This window comes from Ursus arctos, unplaced genomic scaffold, assembly GCF_023065955.2.
Source record: "Ursus arctos isolate Adak ecotype North America unplaced genomic scaffold, UrsArc2.0 scaffold_30, whole genome shotgun sequence".
NCBI lineage: Eukaryota > Metazoa > Chordata > Mammalia > Carnivora > Ursidae > Ursus > Ursus arctos.
Window position 1 is genome coordinate 32,152,878 of NW_026622986.1, and position 16,550 is coordinate 32,169,427.

At 49.1% G+C, this 16,550-nt stretch overlaps 1 protein-coding gene and 1 long non-coding RNA gene across 2 annotated transcripts; both read left to right on the forward strand.

The window, feature by feature from the left end:
• LOC130542173 (uncharacterized) lies at window positions 1–8,726 on the forward strand. The gene is made up of 3 exons (XR_008956541.1): window positions 1–86; window positions 745–952; window positions 6,044–8,726. It is a non-coding gene; the product is annotated as an uncharacterized LOC130542173 (long non-coding RNA).
• A 2,888-nt stretch (window positions 8,727–11,614) lies between these two features.
• LOC113241121 (malignant T-cell-amplified sequence 1-like) lies at window positions 11,615–12,452 on the forward strand. Its single transcript, XM_057304693.1, has one exon. It carries the CDS (start codon window positions 11,760–11,762, stop codon window positions 12,303–12,305), a length of 546 nt encoding a protein of 181 aa, XP_057160676.1. The 5' UTR covers window positions 11,615–11,759; the 3' UTR covers window positions 12,306–12,452.
• The last annotated feature ends 4,098 nt before the right edge of the window (window positions 12,453–16,550 follow it).

The following is a 16,550-nucleotide window of genomic DNA, read 5'->3' on the forward strand; positions in this document are numbered from 1 at the left end:
CTGAAAGTCGGACGTTGGGGAGTGGTTGTGCGCAAGCGCTCGACTCCGAGGTCTCAAGGCCAAGGGTCCTGTGCGCGCCCCCTCGGGTGGGTTGTAGTGCCCGGCTGGTGGGCTGGTGTTCCGAGGTTCCCAGGGTCGGCAGGGCTGGACTATCCCCAGGGCGGACGGGAGAGGACAAGTCTGGGGCCCTGCGTGCGCGGCTCTAGGCGCCTGGAACCGGGGTTAAGCCACTAGCACCCACCCCCTTGTCGAGGGGGCTCCATAATAAAGAGGGAAGGCCTTCCTCCTCAGCAACTTGATGTGCTTGGGGCAGGGGTCCCGGGGGTCCCATAGGCTCCCAGAAATGTGTCGGCCTCGGTTCCCCATCGATGACACACCTGGCTAAGTCCAGTAAATGCTTTCTACTCCCTGGGGTCCCTGGGAGTAGAGGGCGGCCTAAGGACTGAGGACCTGGGTGGTGCAGAACTTGGCAGAGCACTGGACTGCTGCTCGGGGGTCCAAGGACCGACCCGCCTTGCTGGAGCCTCAGGGGCAAGTGGGCGGAGTCATTGCCGGGGCTGGGGTGAGTAGACTTCGTGAGTGAAATGGAAACCCCAGAACAGTGGCCGGACAATCGGGGGACATGGAAGATCCGATGTCCTTCTCATCCTCCTTGGAGACCCCACGTCCTGCCCCTTTGTCCCCTGGGGCCTGGAAACGAACCTCACTGCCTTGATGACCCCAAAGGTGTGTTTAAATTTCTAGTTTCCTGCCTGGGGCTGCAGTGCTGGCGCCGACCACCAGGGAGAGGCCGTGTTCACCGGTCAAAGGAGCAACTGGAGCAGGAATGGGACGCTCAGGGATCATTCTGACCCTGCACGGACCTTTCATGATGCGCTTCTCAGAAGCGGGAGGGCGCTCCAAGACCCTCTCATTGACTCATCTGGCTACTGTGCCCCTGTAGTCACCTAGGGTGAGTGCTGAAAGGACCCACATGGCCCCTGCCCACCGGGAGCTCACCACCCACGGTGGGAGATGTACAAAGACAGAGAGAACAAATGCTATAGGGAAATGAAGCAGGGCGCTGGAGGGCCAGCCAGGAGCCCCTCGGTAGGTCTCAAAGGCCTCCAGGGTGGTATTTATGCTTGACCAGAAAGACAAGAGGAGCCAGGCCCACACAAGTCTGGGAACAGTGTGCTAGGGGAAGCTCCCAGGTGCAGAGACGCGGAGGCAGAGGAGAATTTGGCCAGAGATGCTGAGAAGGAGCCAGAGTGGCTGGAGAGAGCTGGGGAGGCAACAGGGAGGAGGGAGGAGGGAGGAGGGCAGGTCCAGAGATGACCCTGGAAGGATATCCTGGTTGTCTGTGCTGTGAGACACATTAGCCTACGTTAGTGCTCACCAGAACAAAGGTTATCTCACGGTGTCTGCGATTCGGATCCGGGCTTGGCTCAGTTGAAGCGTGCCTCACACACGGTCTCCCAGGAGGCTGGGCTGGGGTTTCAGCTGAGGCTCTGTTGGACCAGGGTCCAGGTCTGACCCCTGCCCCATTCAGTTTGGACCGAGATTTCAGTTCTTTTAAGTCAGCTGATCTGATCTGAGCCCTCTTTTGGTTCTTAGCAATGGGAACCAGAGACACACACACGGGGGGACAGAGGGAGGGAAGGAACACAGGAGAGAGCAAGCAAGACAGAAGTCACAGAACTTTGGTAAATCACCTGTCAATCGTCTCGGAAGCCATATCCTATCAGTCGTCAGTGTCCTACAAGAGCCAGGAGCCATGAGGGAAGAGTTGGCTCTTCTATGGCCAACCACATGCTCGGGAAATGTCACCAGTGGAAAGGCAGACAGAAACCAGTAAGCATTAAAGCATTCCTCAGAAGCCAATGCCAGGGAAAGGGTTAACATCCTGTGGTCTCAAACACTCTCAAAACTCAATGTTTTAGAAGGAACAAAGTCCAAATGCATGTGGTTCAAAGGAGAAACCGCACACACGGTGTAAAGATCAGAGGTGCTCGCCTCCCAGCTGAGATGCACAAACGTAAACACTGTGGGGAGAACAGGGTCACATCCCCGGCAGGTTTTTACTTGAAGGACAACAGCTTACGGGCCCGTCAGAGTCCCATCAGTGCATACCTTTGCCTAGCAGTGCTGATCCTAGGAATTTATCCAAAAGAAATTCTTGTACAAGTTTTCAAAGATCTATTTAGAAGACTACTCCTTACAGTATCCGTAAACTATTCCCTGCAGGGCTGTAACCCAGCCCCTCCTGTTCCCTCCAGGCACAGAGCCCCTTCCTTTCAGTGAAAACAGCACATCTAGGGCCACTCAGCCAGGCACAGGGACAACCTTGGACGTGCTCCATCCAGGGGAAGCTCCCAGTTGCAACAGCAGGACCCACTTGAGGTTGTGTGAACACAGGAGGCTTTTGCAAGGTAAACAGAGGGGCTCAGGGAAGCTGCTGGAAGGGTAGAGCGTCAGGCTGGGGGCTTTAGAGAGGGAAAAAGTGCTCAAACCACATCTAAGGCTTCACCAGGAGTGACCACTGCACTAGCTCCCCACCCACGCATCCAGTACACTCAGCTTCTACATGGGCCTCTGGTCAGTGGAAAGGAAGGAGGGCGCCCTCATCTCCGCCAAAGCGGGGTCAGATGGAGTCCGCTTGGTCTGAGGCTGTTGGGTGAGGCCACGGTCAGCAATGTGTCTGGACGTGGAGTCTGCTGAGCATAGAACATCCGTCCTCAAGGGGGGACACCAAAAGCACAAGTATAAAAGAAAATATAAACTGGCTTCATAAAATTTAACGTTTTTGGATCAAAACATAGTATCAGTAAAGAGAAAGACAACCCACCAAATGGGATAAAATATTTGCAAATAATATTTCTAATAAGGGATTTATGTAGATTAAACAACTCTTACACCTCCATAATATAATAATAGAAACATTCCACTTAAAAAGTGGGGGAAGGATCCAAATATGATAAATTCCCCAAAGAAGATATACAGGGGCCCCTGGGTGGTGCAGTCAAAATGTCCGACCCTGATTTCAGCTCAGGTCTGATCTCAGGGTCATGAGGTCGAGCCCTGCACTGGGCTCCACACTCAGCTGGGAGTCTGCTTAAAATTTTCTCTTTCCCTCTCCCTCTTCCCCTCCCCCACTCTCTCTCAAATAAATAAATCCTTTAAAAAAAGGATATACAACTGGCCATACAAAGAAGACATACACATGAAAACTGCTAAAAATAATTATTCATTGGGGAAATGCAAATCAAAACCACAACGAGATACCTCTTCATGTGCAAAAGGATGTCTATTATTAAAAAGACAGATAATGAAGTTTTGGTGAGGATATAGAGAAATTGCTGATTAAAATATGAAATAGCAGTCCTTTGGAAAACAGGTAGTTCTCCAAAAAGGAAAACATAGAGTTACCACGAGTCTAGCAACTGCACTCCAAGATATGGACTCAAGAGAACCGAAAACATGAAAATCTGTGTACGTTCATGGTCATAGCACCATCACTCCTGATAACCAAAAGGTGGAACCACCCCAAAAATCCACCCACTAATGAACAGATAGACAAAATATGGCATATTCACGCAACAGAAAAGGGTTCTGCCATAAAAAGGAGTTATTTACTGATCAATACTACAAACATGGACGAACCTTGAAAACATTAAGCTGCATGGTGTGTCAGTCACAAAGGACCACATATTGTAGGACTCCAGACATAGGAATGGTCTAGAACAGGCAAACCTACAGAGACCAAAAGAGTAGTGGTTGTCTAGGGCCGGGGGTGGAGGGAATTGGGGAAAATGGGGGAACACTGCTAATGAGTACAGGGCTTCACTGTGGGTAATAAAAATGTTTGAATATTATGGTGGTGGTGACACAACTCTGATTGTACCAGAACCCACTGACTTGTGTAGACTTTGAATGGATTGAACGTATGGCATCTGGATTGTAGCTCGATAAAGTTGTTACAAGATAAAAAGAAAGCTAATTTTCAAGTTTCAGGTGTGCCTTTGTCCCAAGATGACCGGGACTAGGTCATTGCTATGTCCCAAATCCTGGCCAACCCACAGTGTAAGGGTCAAAACCTCAAACATCCCACCCTTGAGAGAAGGGGACGTGTGAGAAATGATGAAGGTCCAGGGAATCCTCCCAAATGCATTTCTCTATGCTCTTTCCCTCGTGCTGATGGGATGCAGGTGGCAGTGGGGTCCTAGAGCACCGTGAAGGCACAGGACGGAAGAAGTCTGGATTGCTGAAGGACCGGGTGGAGTCCTGCTTCCCCACCCAGCACCATTTTGCGGGCAAACCGTATGGTATCAATCCCCTGAAGTGCTGGGAGTTATTTGGTACTTTGGTGTAACCTAAACAACGCATTCCCTAAAAAATTTAATCACATAATTAACTTAAATTGGCATCTTCCTGATACAATTAAAATGACTCCAGTCAATTTGGTCTTCCCATTTTAACCCTCTATTTGGACCCTGGCCAGGCTCTCAGAAGACGTTACCCAGCTCCCTCGGTGGACTCAAATACCACTACCCTGGGGTTAGCAGAGGGAAGACAGATCACAGGAAGCTCTTCTCTTGTCTCATAGGACCAAGACAAACTTCATGTAGGAACCCAGGAATGGATGGCCTCACGTGCCCATTTTAAAGATGGCAAAACTGAGGACCCATGAAGGAAATGGTCACATGGGGATCACATGTAGCTCAGGTGTTCAGACCAAGTCCACAACCCCTCCAGCCCCACCCAGATTCGTCGTGAGCTGCTGGACAAGGTCACGTGGACAACCTGTTAATCCTGGCAGCGGCTCCCAGCTGAGTTTGGACGGCTTGTCCGGGACGCGAGCGCCCTCATTTCAGCCCTGCTTCAGTCAGTTCCACAAAAGCTGCTTTATTCCCAGGCCTCCAGAATAGTGTCTAGCACACAGTAGGCACTTCCACGCGTAGTCCATCAGTGTTATCCTCCCAACGGTCCTAGGAGGTAGCTGCTGGTGTGTTACAGATGTGAAAAACCGGAGATACAAAGCCGTCTTGAGCGAGCTGACTCACTCATTCATCCATGCATGCATGCATGCATTCAGCGCCTGTGTACTGCCCCCTTCGGTGTGCAGGCAGATACTCTCCTGACCCTCAGAGCTCACAGCTGAACAGGTGGGACAACGTCCACCCCACAGCCAGTAAGGGGGGCGGCTACAAAGCACGAGATCTTACAGAGCTCTGGTACCCGCTGAGGAGATAGAGCGAGGACCCACTCCAGAATCAGAGCTCCCTCCAGCGTCAACATCTGGACCCGCTCGAGAGCGACAGCCCCCTCTGGTTCTAGATCCAGCCCTGAAGCACACCCATCACCAGTTCCCTCCCCAGTTCTGGTACCACTGCCAGAACCCAGGGTGAGCCACAGAACCAGAGGAATTCTAGAAACTTTGCACGACTGCCTGCGACAGAGCCAGCTCCTGCGCCAGCTCTGGAACCAGGTCCGAGGCTAGTTCCGGATCCGCGGCCAGGTGTGTCTCCAGATCAGCTGTGGCGCCCCCTCCCGTGTGGAGCCCACCCGGCGTCTCCGCGCACCTGCTCCCGAGCACACTGGTGTCAGGGCTGGCGCTAGAGCTGTCCTGCCCTCCCTTGTGATGACAGCTTGGTTTCTAAATCTTCTTCTTCTTCTTCATATACTTTACAGCTTATTAGATTTAATGTTTTAAAATGTGCACACTGTGAAAATTTACCTTTTACTCATTTTAAATTGTAAAATTCAGTGGCATTAAGTAAATTCAATATGCTGTGCACCCATCTGTTGTATAGACTTCTGCATTCTGTTTCTAAACAGAAATCCTGTATACATTCATGCAGACACCCAGACTCTGCCAGGTGCCCCAGGCTTGCTTCCAGCTCTGGGGGATTCCAGAAGCTCTGCTCAGGAGCCAGAGACACTTGGCTCTTTCTGTGTATGCAGACTGGGGAACACTGGTACCACCAGGAAGGGTCCCAGTGCCCACGCCCCTCGCCCCCTGGCCACCACTAATCTTCTGTTTCTATGCATTTCCTTCTCCCAGGCCTGCAGCCACCTCCTGAGCACAGCTCACCCTTCCTCTGTCCCTTCTGCCCGTCGCCCACCAGAGCTGAAGACCCCTGATAATGCCAACCCGTTCTGCACCAAGAGCCCTTTGTCCTAAAGAATCAGACTTTCACCAAGAGGGCAAAGGCCAGGCATGGAGCCCGCTCAGAGCCCTTCCCCGTGTGTACCCCTAACACCCCACTCCAGCCTCGCTAGAGCCCGCCTTACCCAGGGACCCCACCAAGCCCTTGCCCCCACAGAAACCCTGCCTGTGTTCTCCCTCTGCGCACCCCCAAGACAGACTCACAGCCAGGCTGGGCTCAGGGACCAGCTCCTCAGGCTCCCATGCACAGCACACCTGTGGGGTCCTACCATCTGGGGCCGTGTCGCAGCCCTGTGACAGGCAAGCTCTGGGAGCTTCAGTTCTGCCGCACTTGGTCACCTGAGTGACCTTGAGCGCTTGGTGCCCCTGCTCATCTAAAATGGGGTAAACTCACTGAGTGCCCAGGAAGGGCTGCCTAGGAACAGTAAGTACCCCAACACTCGCGCACCTGTCCCGTGGGGACCCCCTCCTTCCCCTCTTACGCCAGTGAGGGAGGGGCTGGTTCTGTGTCCCTGGGCCCTGTCAGGAAGACAAGGAGAGGAGGTGCAGAGGAAGAGGGGGGAGGGGCTCCCTGAGCTCCTCCCTGCACGGACTCGGGTTTTCCTGACCCAGCGGTGCACGGAGCTGGCCCCAGGGGTGGCTCTGGGGACCAGCAGAGCAGGGCAGGAGGTATTCCCGGACTCTGGTCTCTGGCCTACCTGGCCGGGCTGGGGCGGCTTGGGGGTGGTAGAGGTTGTGAGGTCTCACTGCCACCGGGTCTGCAGCCGTTGGTGCATTGAATGCGCACACACGCGGCAAGGCGGGGTCTAATGCATGTGCTGTCCGTGGGCACAAAGCTGGGCCACCCCAGGGGGTGCCCTCCAGTCTGCATGTAGGCGGGAGGCCCTGGGCATCCCACAGTGCACCCCACCAAACCCATCCAGGGGCTGGAAGCCCAGGCTGCATCCACACCACCAAGGGGGAGGTCACGCGGTTCTGTGTCCTGCCCTCCTCAGACAATCGGGAAACTGAGGCCAGGAGAGGCAGGAACTGGCCCCGGGGCACATCCGGTGGTCAGAGTTCAGAGAAGCAGGGAGGGTTCTGCCACCCAGACCAGGGCTCAACCCTCCTGTGGGGTTTGCTTTGGAAACGAGAGCCCCTCTGCGCATGCCCATGGGAGCACACCTCCCACCTGTTCATCTGCATGCCTGCTACGCAGAGACCTTACCGGAGCCTGAGAAACTTAGCAGTGTTACCTGGGGAATGGAGCGATGAGGTGGAGGACGTCATTAAAAACATTTTGGGTGTCGTGAGATTATTTTTACGATATGCCTAACTTGTTAATTTTTAAAAATAGTTCATAAATTGAAGCAATGTGGAAAGAGGTATTTTATACATTGAAGTATAATTAACATAGTGTCACATTAACTTCAGGTGTACGACATGATTCAACAATTCGATATATTACTCAGTTCTCATCACGATAGAATAGTCCCCATTTGTCACCAAACACTATTACAATATGATTAGCAATATGATTAATTATATTGCCTACGCTACTTGTCATCTCTGTGACTTCCTTATTCTAAAACTGGAAGTTTGTATTTCTTTGAGAAAGCCAATAATGTGGGGTAGCATGTATTTTTTAATAGACAGCATTTTAGAAATAATTGCTTTATTGTTGATTATTTATAAAAAATTAGAGAAAAGTCACAAATTATAAGTCAAGTAGATGACTATTTAGAATGTGCTTCACCTGAACTTGGGAAATGTCTTGTAATTGTAGAAATGGGTTTATTTAGGAAAAATAACTGTATGTTAAAAAAATAGTTACCTATTAGTTGAGAATACTCCTAATACAGCTATTAGTTGAGAATACTCCTAATACAGCATCAATTAAGGGGGGGGGGGACCTGCGGGCGGACTTCAGCTTGGCTCTGCTGCCCTCTGGTGGTCACTCCTCAAAATGCAGACACAGCTGTACGCAGGTGAAAAGGTTTGAAACAGGACAACTCAGGTGTGTGAACCGCACTCCCAATTTTGCAGATTTGAGGAACCTGAGCAATTTTCTCACTCAGGTTTCTCACTTTAACTTCGCCACGTCATCACTGTGTCTCGATTACACACTCCCTTGAGATTCCGAATACAAAACAATTCCGGTATCTCTTGACTATTTGAGCAGCTTTATCTAAAGCTACATTTTCTGTAAAATTTTTCACATATATACTATAATCTTAGGCCTTATTAGTACCACACAAAGGGTGTTTTGCAAATAAAGAAACACTAGTAAATGTACTTATTCTGTGTCTTACTATTAGATAAGTCCTTTGTATATTGTATTTTTTTAATTCCTGGTAACCACGCCATATACCTTGTGAAGTATTTTTCAGATTCCATGGAAATAAAGCGACACTGGGGGAGGCTGACAGAACTTAGGGAGTAGTACAGCCTCGGCCTGAAAATCAATCTGACTTTAGATTGTGTCATAATTTTCCTCCTTCTAAAAATCCATAGTTAATTAATTTTCAATTGATTGTAAATTATTTAATAAGTTGGTAGTATGTTTCAATGTTTTAACATGCTCGTTTGTTCAAAGCAACATTTGTGTATCGTATTTTTTCCTACATTGATGTGAGTCACCCTTAAAGACCTAGACTCCTCTAAAAAGTTTAAGAACCAAGTTCCATGATTTGATTTATTTTATTTTTAAGGTTCATTTATTTATTTGAGAGGGAGACAGACAGAGAGAAAGAGGAGGAGAGAGCACAGGCAGGGAGGAGGGGCAGAGGGAGAGGGAAAAGCAGACTCCCCACTGAGCAGAGAGTCCAACGACACTAGACCCCAGGATCCTGGGATCATGACCTGAGCTGAAGGCAGACACTTAACCAACCAACACGTAACCCCCAGGCTCCATGATTTTAGAAAAGATAGATTTTAGAAAAGGTAGATTTTAGAAAGTCTTAAAATACAGGTTTTTCATTTTTAAACTTCAACTTCAATTTTTTAAGAATTGAAGGAGAAACGGGTACTTAGCATCCTTTTCATGGTAGATGCCAGCGTACAGATTGTGATTTCTGATAAAAATGATTACTAACTTCAAAAAAGATTTTTCATTACTATGGAAATTCAGAGTAAACTTTCTTACAGTCCCTTCTGTAAAATAACTTCATTAAAAAAAAATCCTTTGGGCATTCCTCTGATAGAGGTTTCAGGTCAAATCAGTTCTGATTAAGCTACTAGTCGTCCACAGACAGGTCACCTGATCGTGTTAGCCATTAATGACTTTTCCTCCCTTGAGTTTCTACATCTGGTTTATGCTGCTCACACAGCACTGACTTCACAAATAAGAACAACAGAACAACCGTAAAACCCAAGAAAAAGAATTATCCTATCGGGGTAAGCACATACATCTATACATAATAGACAAGGTTTGCTGCTCGTATATTAACTGGAAATGCGTGACTCTTCATGGGATCAAAGTAATTGGAGTGAAATCTCAGGGAGGCGTATCAGAGACTCAGCCACAAATAGGAAAGCTCAAGTCTGGCCAGTTGTACTATGCCCTGTGTGAAGAGAGTATTAAAACAATCATGTAACTTGTTTCATGTTAATTTAATAATTATAGCTACATGAAATACTTAAAAACCAATTATTCTAATTCAAGCACTTTCCACCCTATCCCCAGGAGATGGGTATTCTTGTTAACCACACTCTTGTAATGAGTAAACTGAGGCATATACGAGTTCAGTAACTTTCAGGATTTCAAACGAGTAAATGATGGAGCAAGATTCATCCTGGGTTCTGGGTCAGGACACACCAACATGCTGCTCTCCTGCCTCATTTAAGATGGTCTACCCTTGTGATGGCTAATTTTATGTGTCAACCTGACTGGTCCACAGGGTGCCCATATATTTGGTCAAATGTTGTTCTGAGTGTTTCTGTAAGGATGTTTCTCGATAAGATTAACATTTTAATTGGTGAAGCAGATTACCTTCCCTAATGTGGACAGGCCTCAAACAAGGCCTGAACAGAACAAAAAGGCTGACTCTCCCCTGAGTAAAAAGGAATTCCTCTTGCCTGATTGCCTTTGACCTAGGACATTGGTCTTCTCTTGCCTTCATACTTGGATTCAGACTGAATTATGACATTGGCTCTCCCGGGTCTCCAGATTGTTGTTGACTGTTGATGTTGGGACTTCTGGGCTTCCATAATTGTGTGAGCCAATTCCCTATAATAGATACATAGGTTGTGTTCATATAATACACATGCATTCTATATATTAGTTATACACATATATGTAATTTCATAAATTTACATATATATATATATATATATATATATATATATATATATAATCACCCTGATGTGCTGTAAGCTCCCAAGAATGTGGAAATATGTTATCTTTTCACTGTACATCCAGCACCTGTTACAATTTCTGCTGCAGGGTAGGCTTTCCAAAGTTATGTATGTATTCATTGGAGAGATTCACCTAGCGGTGAAAGAATACAGAAATAAAACACACAATTCTTGGGGCACCTGGGTGGCTCAGTTGGTTAAGCATCTGTCTTTGGTCATGATCGCAGGGTCCTGGGACAGAGCCCTTGCCCGGCTCGGCACTCAGCCGGGAACCTGCTTCTCTCTCTGCCTCACCCCGCTCATTCTCGCTCTTTCTCAAATAAATAAATAAAGTCTTTAAAAAATACACAGTTCCTGCCTTCAGGGGCCTCATGCTTCTTAGGATGACATACAAAATCTACATGGATAAAATCTAATTAACTGGGTGACTTCCATATTCAATCCTCCGCTAGCAATTGATAGAACACGTGGACAGAAAACATCCACCAGTGGGACAGTCAGCATGTACAGGGCACTGAACCCAAACAAAGCAGAATGCACATTCTTTTCAAGAGCACTCGGGACGTTCGCCAGGGGAAACCATATCCTGGGCAACAAACGGAGTCTGGATGTCTTGAAGAGGACAGGAAAAATCTTGCATTCCTCCTGTGCCCCCTGGTTCAGGCGGAGAGAACCCAGAAGGGAGAGGGCTGCATCCAGGGGTGACAGGCGGCAGGCAGATGTCTGCAATGACACGTCCCAGAGCCGGACGTGTCAGAGAGCGAGGCGGAGACGCAGAGTGTGAGACAGGGAGAATCGGGGTAACGATAGGGACTGGGCTCCTCGCGGCGCCTGTGCTCCGCAGAAGAGCCGCACTTGTTCCCCAAGCCAGTTCTCCGCACCTGTTCCCCGGCTTCCGGCGTGGGTAACTGCAGGGACGACCATTCGGCTTACCAATAACAAAAGTAAAAATAACAGGCGCCTTCTATTCTTCTCTTCCCGCGAGAGGAAACCCGCTTCCCGCTCCTCTTCCTCAAGTCCCGCCCCTTTTACCCCCCAAACCCCGCGGGAGGCGAATCTGCGGTCGCAGAACTGCCGGCAGCAACGCGTCGCGCTCCCAGGGGCGGAAGTAGATCTCACGCGGAGCCGTAAAGCGCGCTCCCTTCCGGTTAACGACAGCCGCCGCGACCGTCCCTGCCGGCCCTCCTCCGGTAAGCGCCTCCGCCGGACCCTCGGCGTTTCCACAAATCTTTCCAACTCGGGCTCTTCGCTGGGGGCGCCCCCTTCGCCTTGGATCATGTTCAAGAAATTTGATGAAAAAGAAAATGTATCCAACTGCATCCAGTTGAAAACCTCAGTTATTAAGGGTATTAAGAACCAATTGATAGAGCAGTTTCCGGGTATCGAGCCGTGGCTCAATCAAATCTTGCCCAAGAAAGATCCGGTCAAAATCGTGCGCTGCCACGAGCACATAGAGATCCTTACGGTCAACGGAGAGTTACTGTTCTTTAGACAGAGGGAGGGGCCCTTCTACCCCACCCTGAGGCTCCTTCACAAATACCCCTTCATCCTGCCGCACCAGCAGGTGGACAAGGGAGCCATCAAGTTTGTGCTCAGCGGAGCCAACATCATGTGTCCCGGCCTGACGTCCCCGGGGGCGCAGCTGTACCCCGCCGCGGTGGACACGGTCGTGGCCATCATGGCCGAGGGCAAGCAGCACGCGCTGTGCGTCGGCGTCATGAGGATGTCCGCCGAAGACATCGAGAAGGTCAACAAGGGAATCGGCATCGAGAACATCCACTACTTGAACGATGGGCTGTGGCACATGAAGACGTACAAGTGAGCGTCCGGAGGGGCGCCCCGGGACTGGAGCTGTGGACGTGGTGCTGTGTCTGTGTTTGTGTCTGTGTGACGGCATGAAGAGCATTCCTCCGCGCTGACAACAGATGCTCAAAGAAGCAAAAAACCAAGTAAAGATTTGGAAGGAGCACAGCTGTCTGTATCTGTGTCCTTGCGTGCGTGTGAGTACGGGTGTGCGTGTTGGCCGCGGGGCGCTTCGCGGAGAGGCGCCGTGGCCTCTGCCCCAGGCGGATGTCGGTTCGAGCACAGGTGCGTCATCTGTGGTAGAAAAGTAGATTTCTCAAAGCGAAGAGCTTGCAGTTGGGAGACAGACCCACAGCTGGGAGGAAGAAAAGGACCGGACAGGGGCCTGAGCTACTCTGTTAACACAACATTGGAAGGATAAGCAGAAAATCCAGTATGAAGTGTCCCGCAGGCCTTAGTGATTGTCTGCCTGACAGGCATCATGCCCTGTCCCCCTTGCTGGCAGAACTCGGTCATCCCGGTTCTACGTGAACCGGGAAAATTCCGATTAGGGTAGGCCCACCGCAGTGCTCCGTTTCCTAGTGAGACGGAGTCACATATGGGTTGGTCGTAGGACCAACGGCCAAGTAGGATCTTCCTATTTAGAAATCCCTAGGAATCCGTAGGTCCTTCCTCCCGTGGTTTTGTCATTGATCTGGGCGGCCATGTGACCTGTGTTAGGAGGGGGTGCTTGAAGATTTCTGGGAAAGGTGTGCAGGCTGTCAAAGATGTGTGGGGAGAATCAGTTTCCCTGCTTTGGGTGGACGTTGGCATGTGTGATTTTGCTCTTGCCACACACGTGCACACACACACATACACGCACAGACATACACACAAACCTTGATGAGCATCAAGTCTGAACATGGAAAGCAGCTGAGCCCTTGATGATTTATGAGCTGATGAGTAATCAGCTGTGGAGACTCCATAGATCGGGACCCCTTATTTAAGGGATGTGGTGAAGTTATGTGAGGTAAAATATTTTCTTTATAAATTACTTCGTCTTGAGTTTTCAGATATTTAAAGCCAAAGTTATCTCAATTTTTATAGAATGGCATTATAGACACCCAGCTGAAAAATTGTGTAAATGGTCAACTGAAGGCTAGTTGGCGACTGTGCCATGATTGGTCTCAGTGTAACTCCTATGAATGCAAGATAAATTGCGGTCTATTTAGGGGTGAATGGAAAGTGAAAAGGTAATATGTGGACATTTAGACTCATGTTATTTCTTACAGAAGTTTGGTTGGGAATGAAAAGATACTGGGTAAAAGCTAGAGGAAGGTTATAGTCAAGATGTTTTGTTTGGAGTCCGGGTTTTTTTCTGTTGTTATTTTTACCGTTGTTGTTGCAGGTTGTTAATGGGATATCTAAGTATGTCTACTTGTTGGGGAGAAAGATTCACTAAGAGTGGGAATACTCGATGGGGATAGAATCAGTGGAATAGAAAAGCAGGAAGGAATGGCTCCAAAAGGAGAGGAGGGACTGACCTGCCCTCATAAATCCACATATTTGGATTATGTCCTTTCACCACAGAGTGTCTTGTAACAACTCAAACTCTCCTCATTAGAACACTGTTTTTTCCTCAAAGGATTAGGGCTTTTGTCCCGTTTAATTGTCTACCCCAGTCAGCACCACTCTGGCCGTTGGTGGACACTGTGGAGGCCCTGGAAGCATCTCATGGTAATATTCGGGAGCAGCAGTGATTCTGATGAACATGGACGGAGACACTCAAGGTAGGAACCCGATAGTTCTTCTTTCACCATGTCCCCACCAACTGTCCACCAAAAGTTGAAAGAGGACCCTCTGTATCTATTTTAAGCCTTCTTTCAGGACTCCTCATTCATGCATATGCATGCTGTCTTCCATTATTGCACACTGATCCTTGTATCGATACCAGTCCTACCGAACAACTCACGGCGGAGAGCCTGCATACACATTGGAAAGGGTGAGGGCAAGAGTTACATGACCTTCCTGGAATTTCATACAAAATTCGGTGTGTATGTTCAGAGGCAGATGTATTTATTAAAGCATTCTCTACATTCATCATACGTTTAAGGTGATCTGTGAGCCAAAAGGTTTTTATAAACAATTAAAGGAGAAGATTATCTCTACTTACTCTTGGCTAATACCAATGTCTAATTCAATGGCGAGGATACTGGCTAATGAAATACAAGTGATAGTCACAGCTTACCTCAAGGATCCACTCACTGCAGTGCTCTTTCATCTGGAAGAGTTCAACAAACATTATTGGGTACTTACTTGGGGGCCAGACACTGGGCTGGAAGTAAGACGCAGAAATATAAAATTACCACCCTGTGTTCCAGGAGCTCAGTCTTGTTAGGAAGGCAAACGTGTACATAAAAATTTAATTTCAAATACTTGTGTATGTATATGCACGTGTATATAGTAAATGTCTGAATTGCCTATTATAATATGGTATGAATAAGTGAGGGAAAGTTGTCTCTGCCTTGAAAATCTAAGAGGATTTCTGGATTAGAGGCTGAGTAGAAATGTAAAGAAAAAAGATATGATTAAGGGTGCTTTCATAATGAAAGTGGTGCAAACAGTTCCAGGAAAAGACCCAGTGTGAGCGGTGCAGTAGAGTCACAGAAACAGCAGCTTGGTTTCTGTCGGTCGTGATTTTCCAGGGAGAGATGAGAAGAGGTGAAAGTAGAGGCTTATGGTAGAGACCCATTCTTACGTGCCAGAGGGTGTATATGCTTCCAGTCGAAATGGGTCTCTGAAGAGTGTTGAGAAGGAGCGTGGCGTGAGCGAGATTATGGTTTTGATAGATGGTAGTGGGAGAGTGGATTCGAGGGGACCTGGGACGAGAGGAAGTGACTAAAATTGCAGCATTGCAGATCTTTCAAGCAAGAGATGACACTGATTCAAGGGATTTGACTTATTCGAAACATTTTTGTGGAGGAAAAAATCTTCAGACATCCACTGGGGAAAGGAAGTCTCCGCTTGGTGGAAAATGGCCCCATACATGGAACAGGAGCCAGGAGGGGGATGGTTAGGGCAGAGCAGCAGGAGAGGAGAGGGACATCCTTCTAGTGACACATATAAGACCTGAATTTCTTACGGGGCCTCCGGATGGGACTACCCAGCAGACGAGTAGTAAGTGCCTGGAGGGCTGGCAGTGCCAGGTCTTTGATGCAGATTTGCGAGCCATTAGTATGCAGATGGTGGTTGGTGAAAAGTAAATGCCCAGGAGTTTTAAAATGAGGCTGGAGATGGAATGTGTGCATGGAGGAAGCTCTATCCACTTAGAGGACGAAGAGGACAAGAGTCTGGGACCGTTACTCCATGACCCACTATCTGATTCCTGGGAAGAGTAAAGCCGTTCCTTCAGCTCTAGAGGACTAAGTAAATACCTAGAATCTGTGACTTACAGGGTCTGGAAGAGTCCTAAGGAATTTGGAGGCTTGTCCCTCTCCCGCTGTGCCCGCTGGCAGCAGGGAAGGGAGATGGGCATGTTCCCAGCAGTCATTCATGGCTAGTCCCACCAGACGTGGGTTGCTGTATGGACAGTTAGTGTTCCTCATTCTGGCCAGCCACCTCGAAAATCTATGTAACTTGAAGATTCAGAGAAAGAATTGTGTCGGGTGGCCGTCCAGCATGGCGCTGAGGACCTGGGAAGAGTGCAAGGCTCTGACCATGCAGAATCACTTTCCGCGTTGTATTGGCAGGTGTTAACCTCGAGGGATGAGGTGGCGCCCTCCTGGAGAAGGAGCAGCCTTGCTTCTGCTGCCCGTAAAAGCTGCGAGTGCAGCAAGCTCAGATCCCCCTGCAGCATGATGCCCCGTGTTTGCAGTCATCGCCTGTGGGGCGAGAAGGTCACGGGGAGTCAGTGCAAACGCACATGAGGCCCGGCTGCTGCTTTTGTCGTGACTCCTCTGTCCTTTGCCTCTGGCTGCGCAGCCGCGTGCATTCTGGCCGCATTCGTGAAACAAGCTGGCTTGCTGGTTTGCAAGTCGGGTAAAATCGGAGACCCTGTGCAGTTCTGGACAGTTTGGGGGATGAAGATGGGATGCTAACCAGACATGGCTTCTGGAAGAGAAAATGAGAACCCCGCAGGCCAGGCAGGAGGACTTTGGCAGACCCCTCAGGATCCTGTAACAAGGCCCTTGTCCTATGGGCGGTGGTGGGTGAGAAGGGGGAGGCAGGGCACGCCCCTCTCCTATCTGTTCAGGAATGTGGAGAGGCTGAGCAGCGAGACGGGACT

Coding starts and splice junctions, on each gene's coding strand:
- LOC113241121 (XM_057304693.1), top strand. CDS start 11,760: ATGTTCAAGAAATTTGATGAAAAAGAAAATGTATCCAACTGCATCCAG.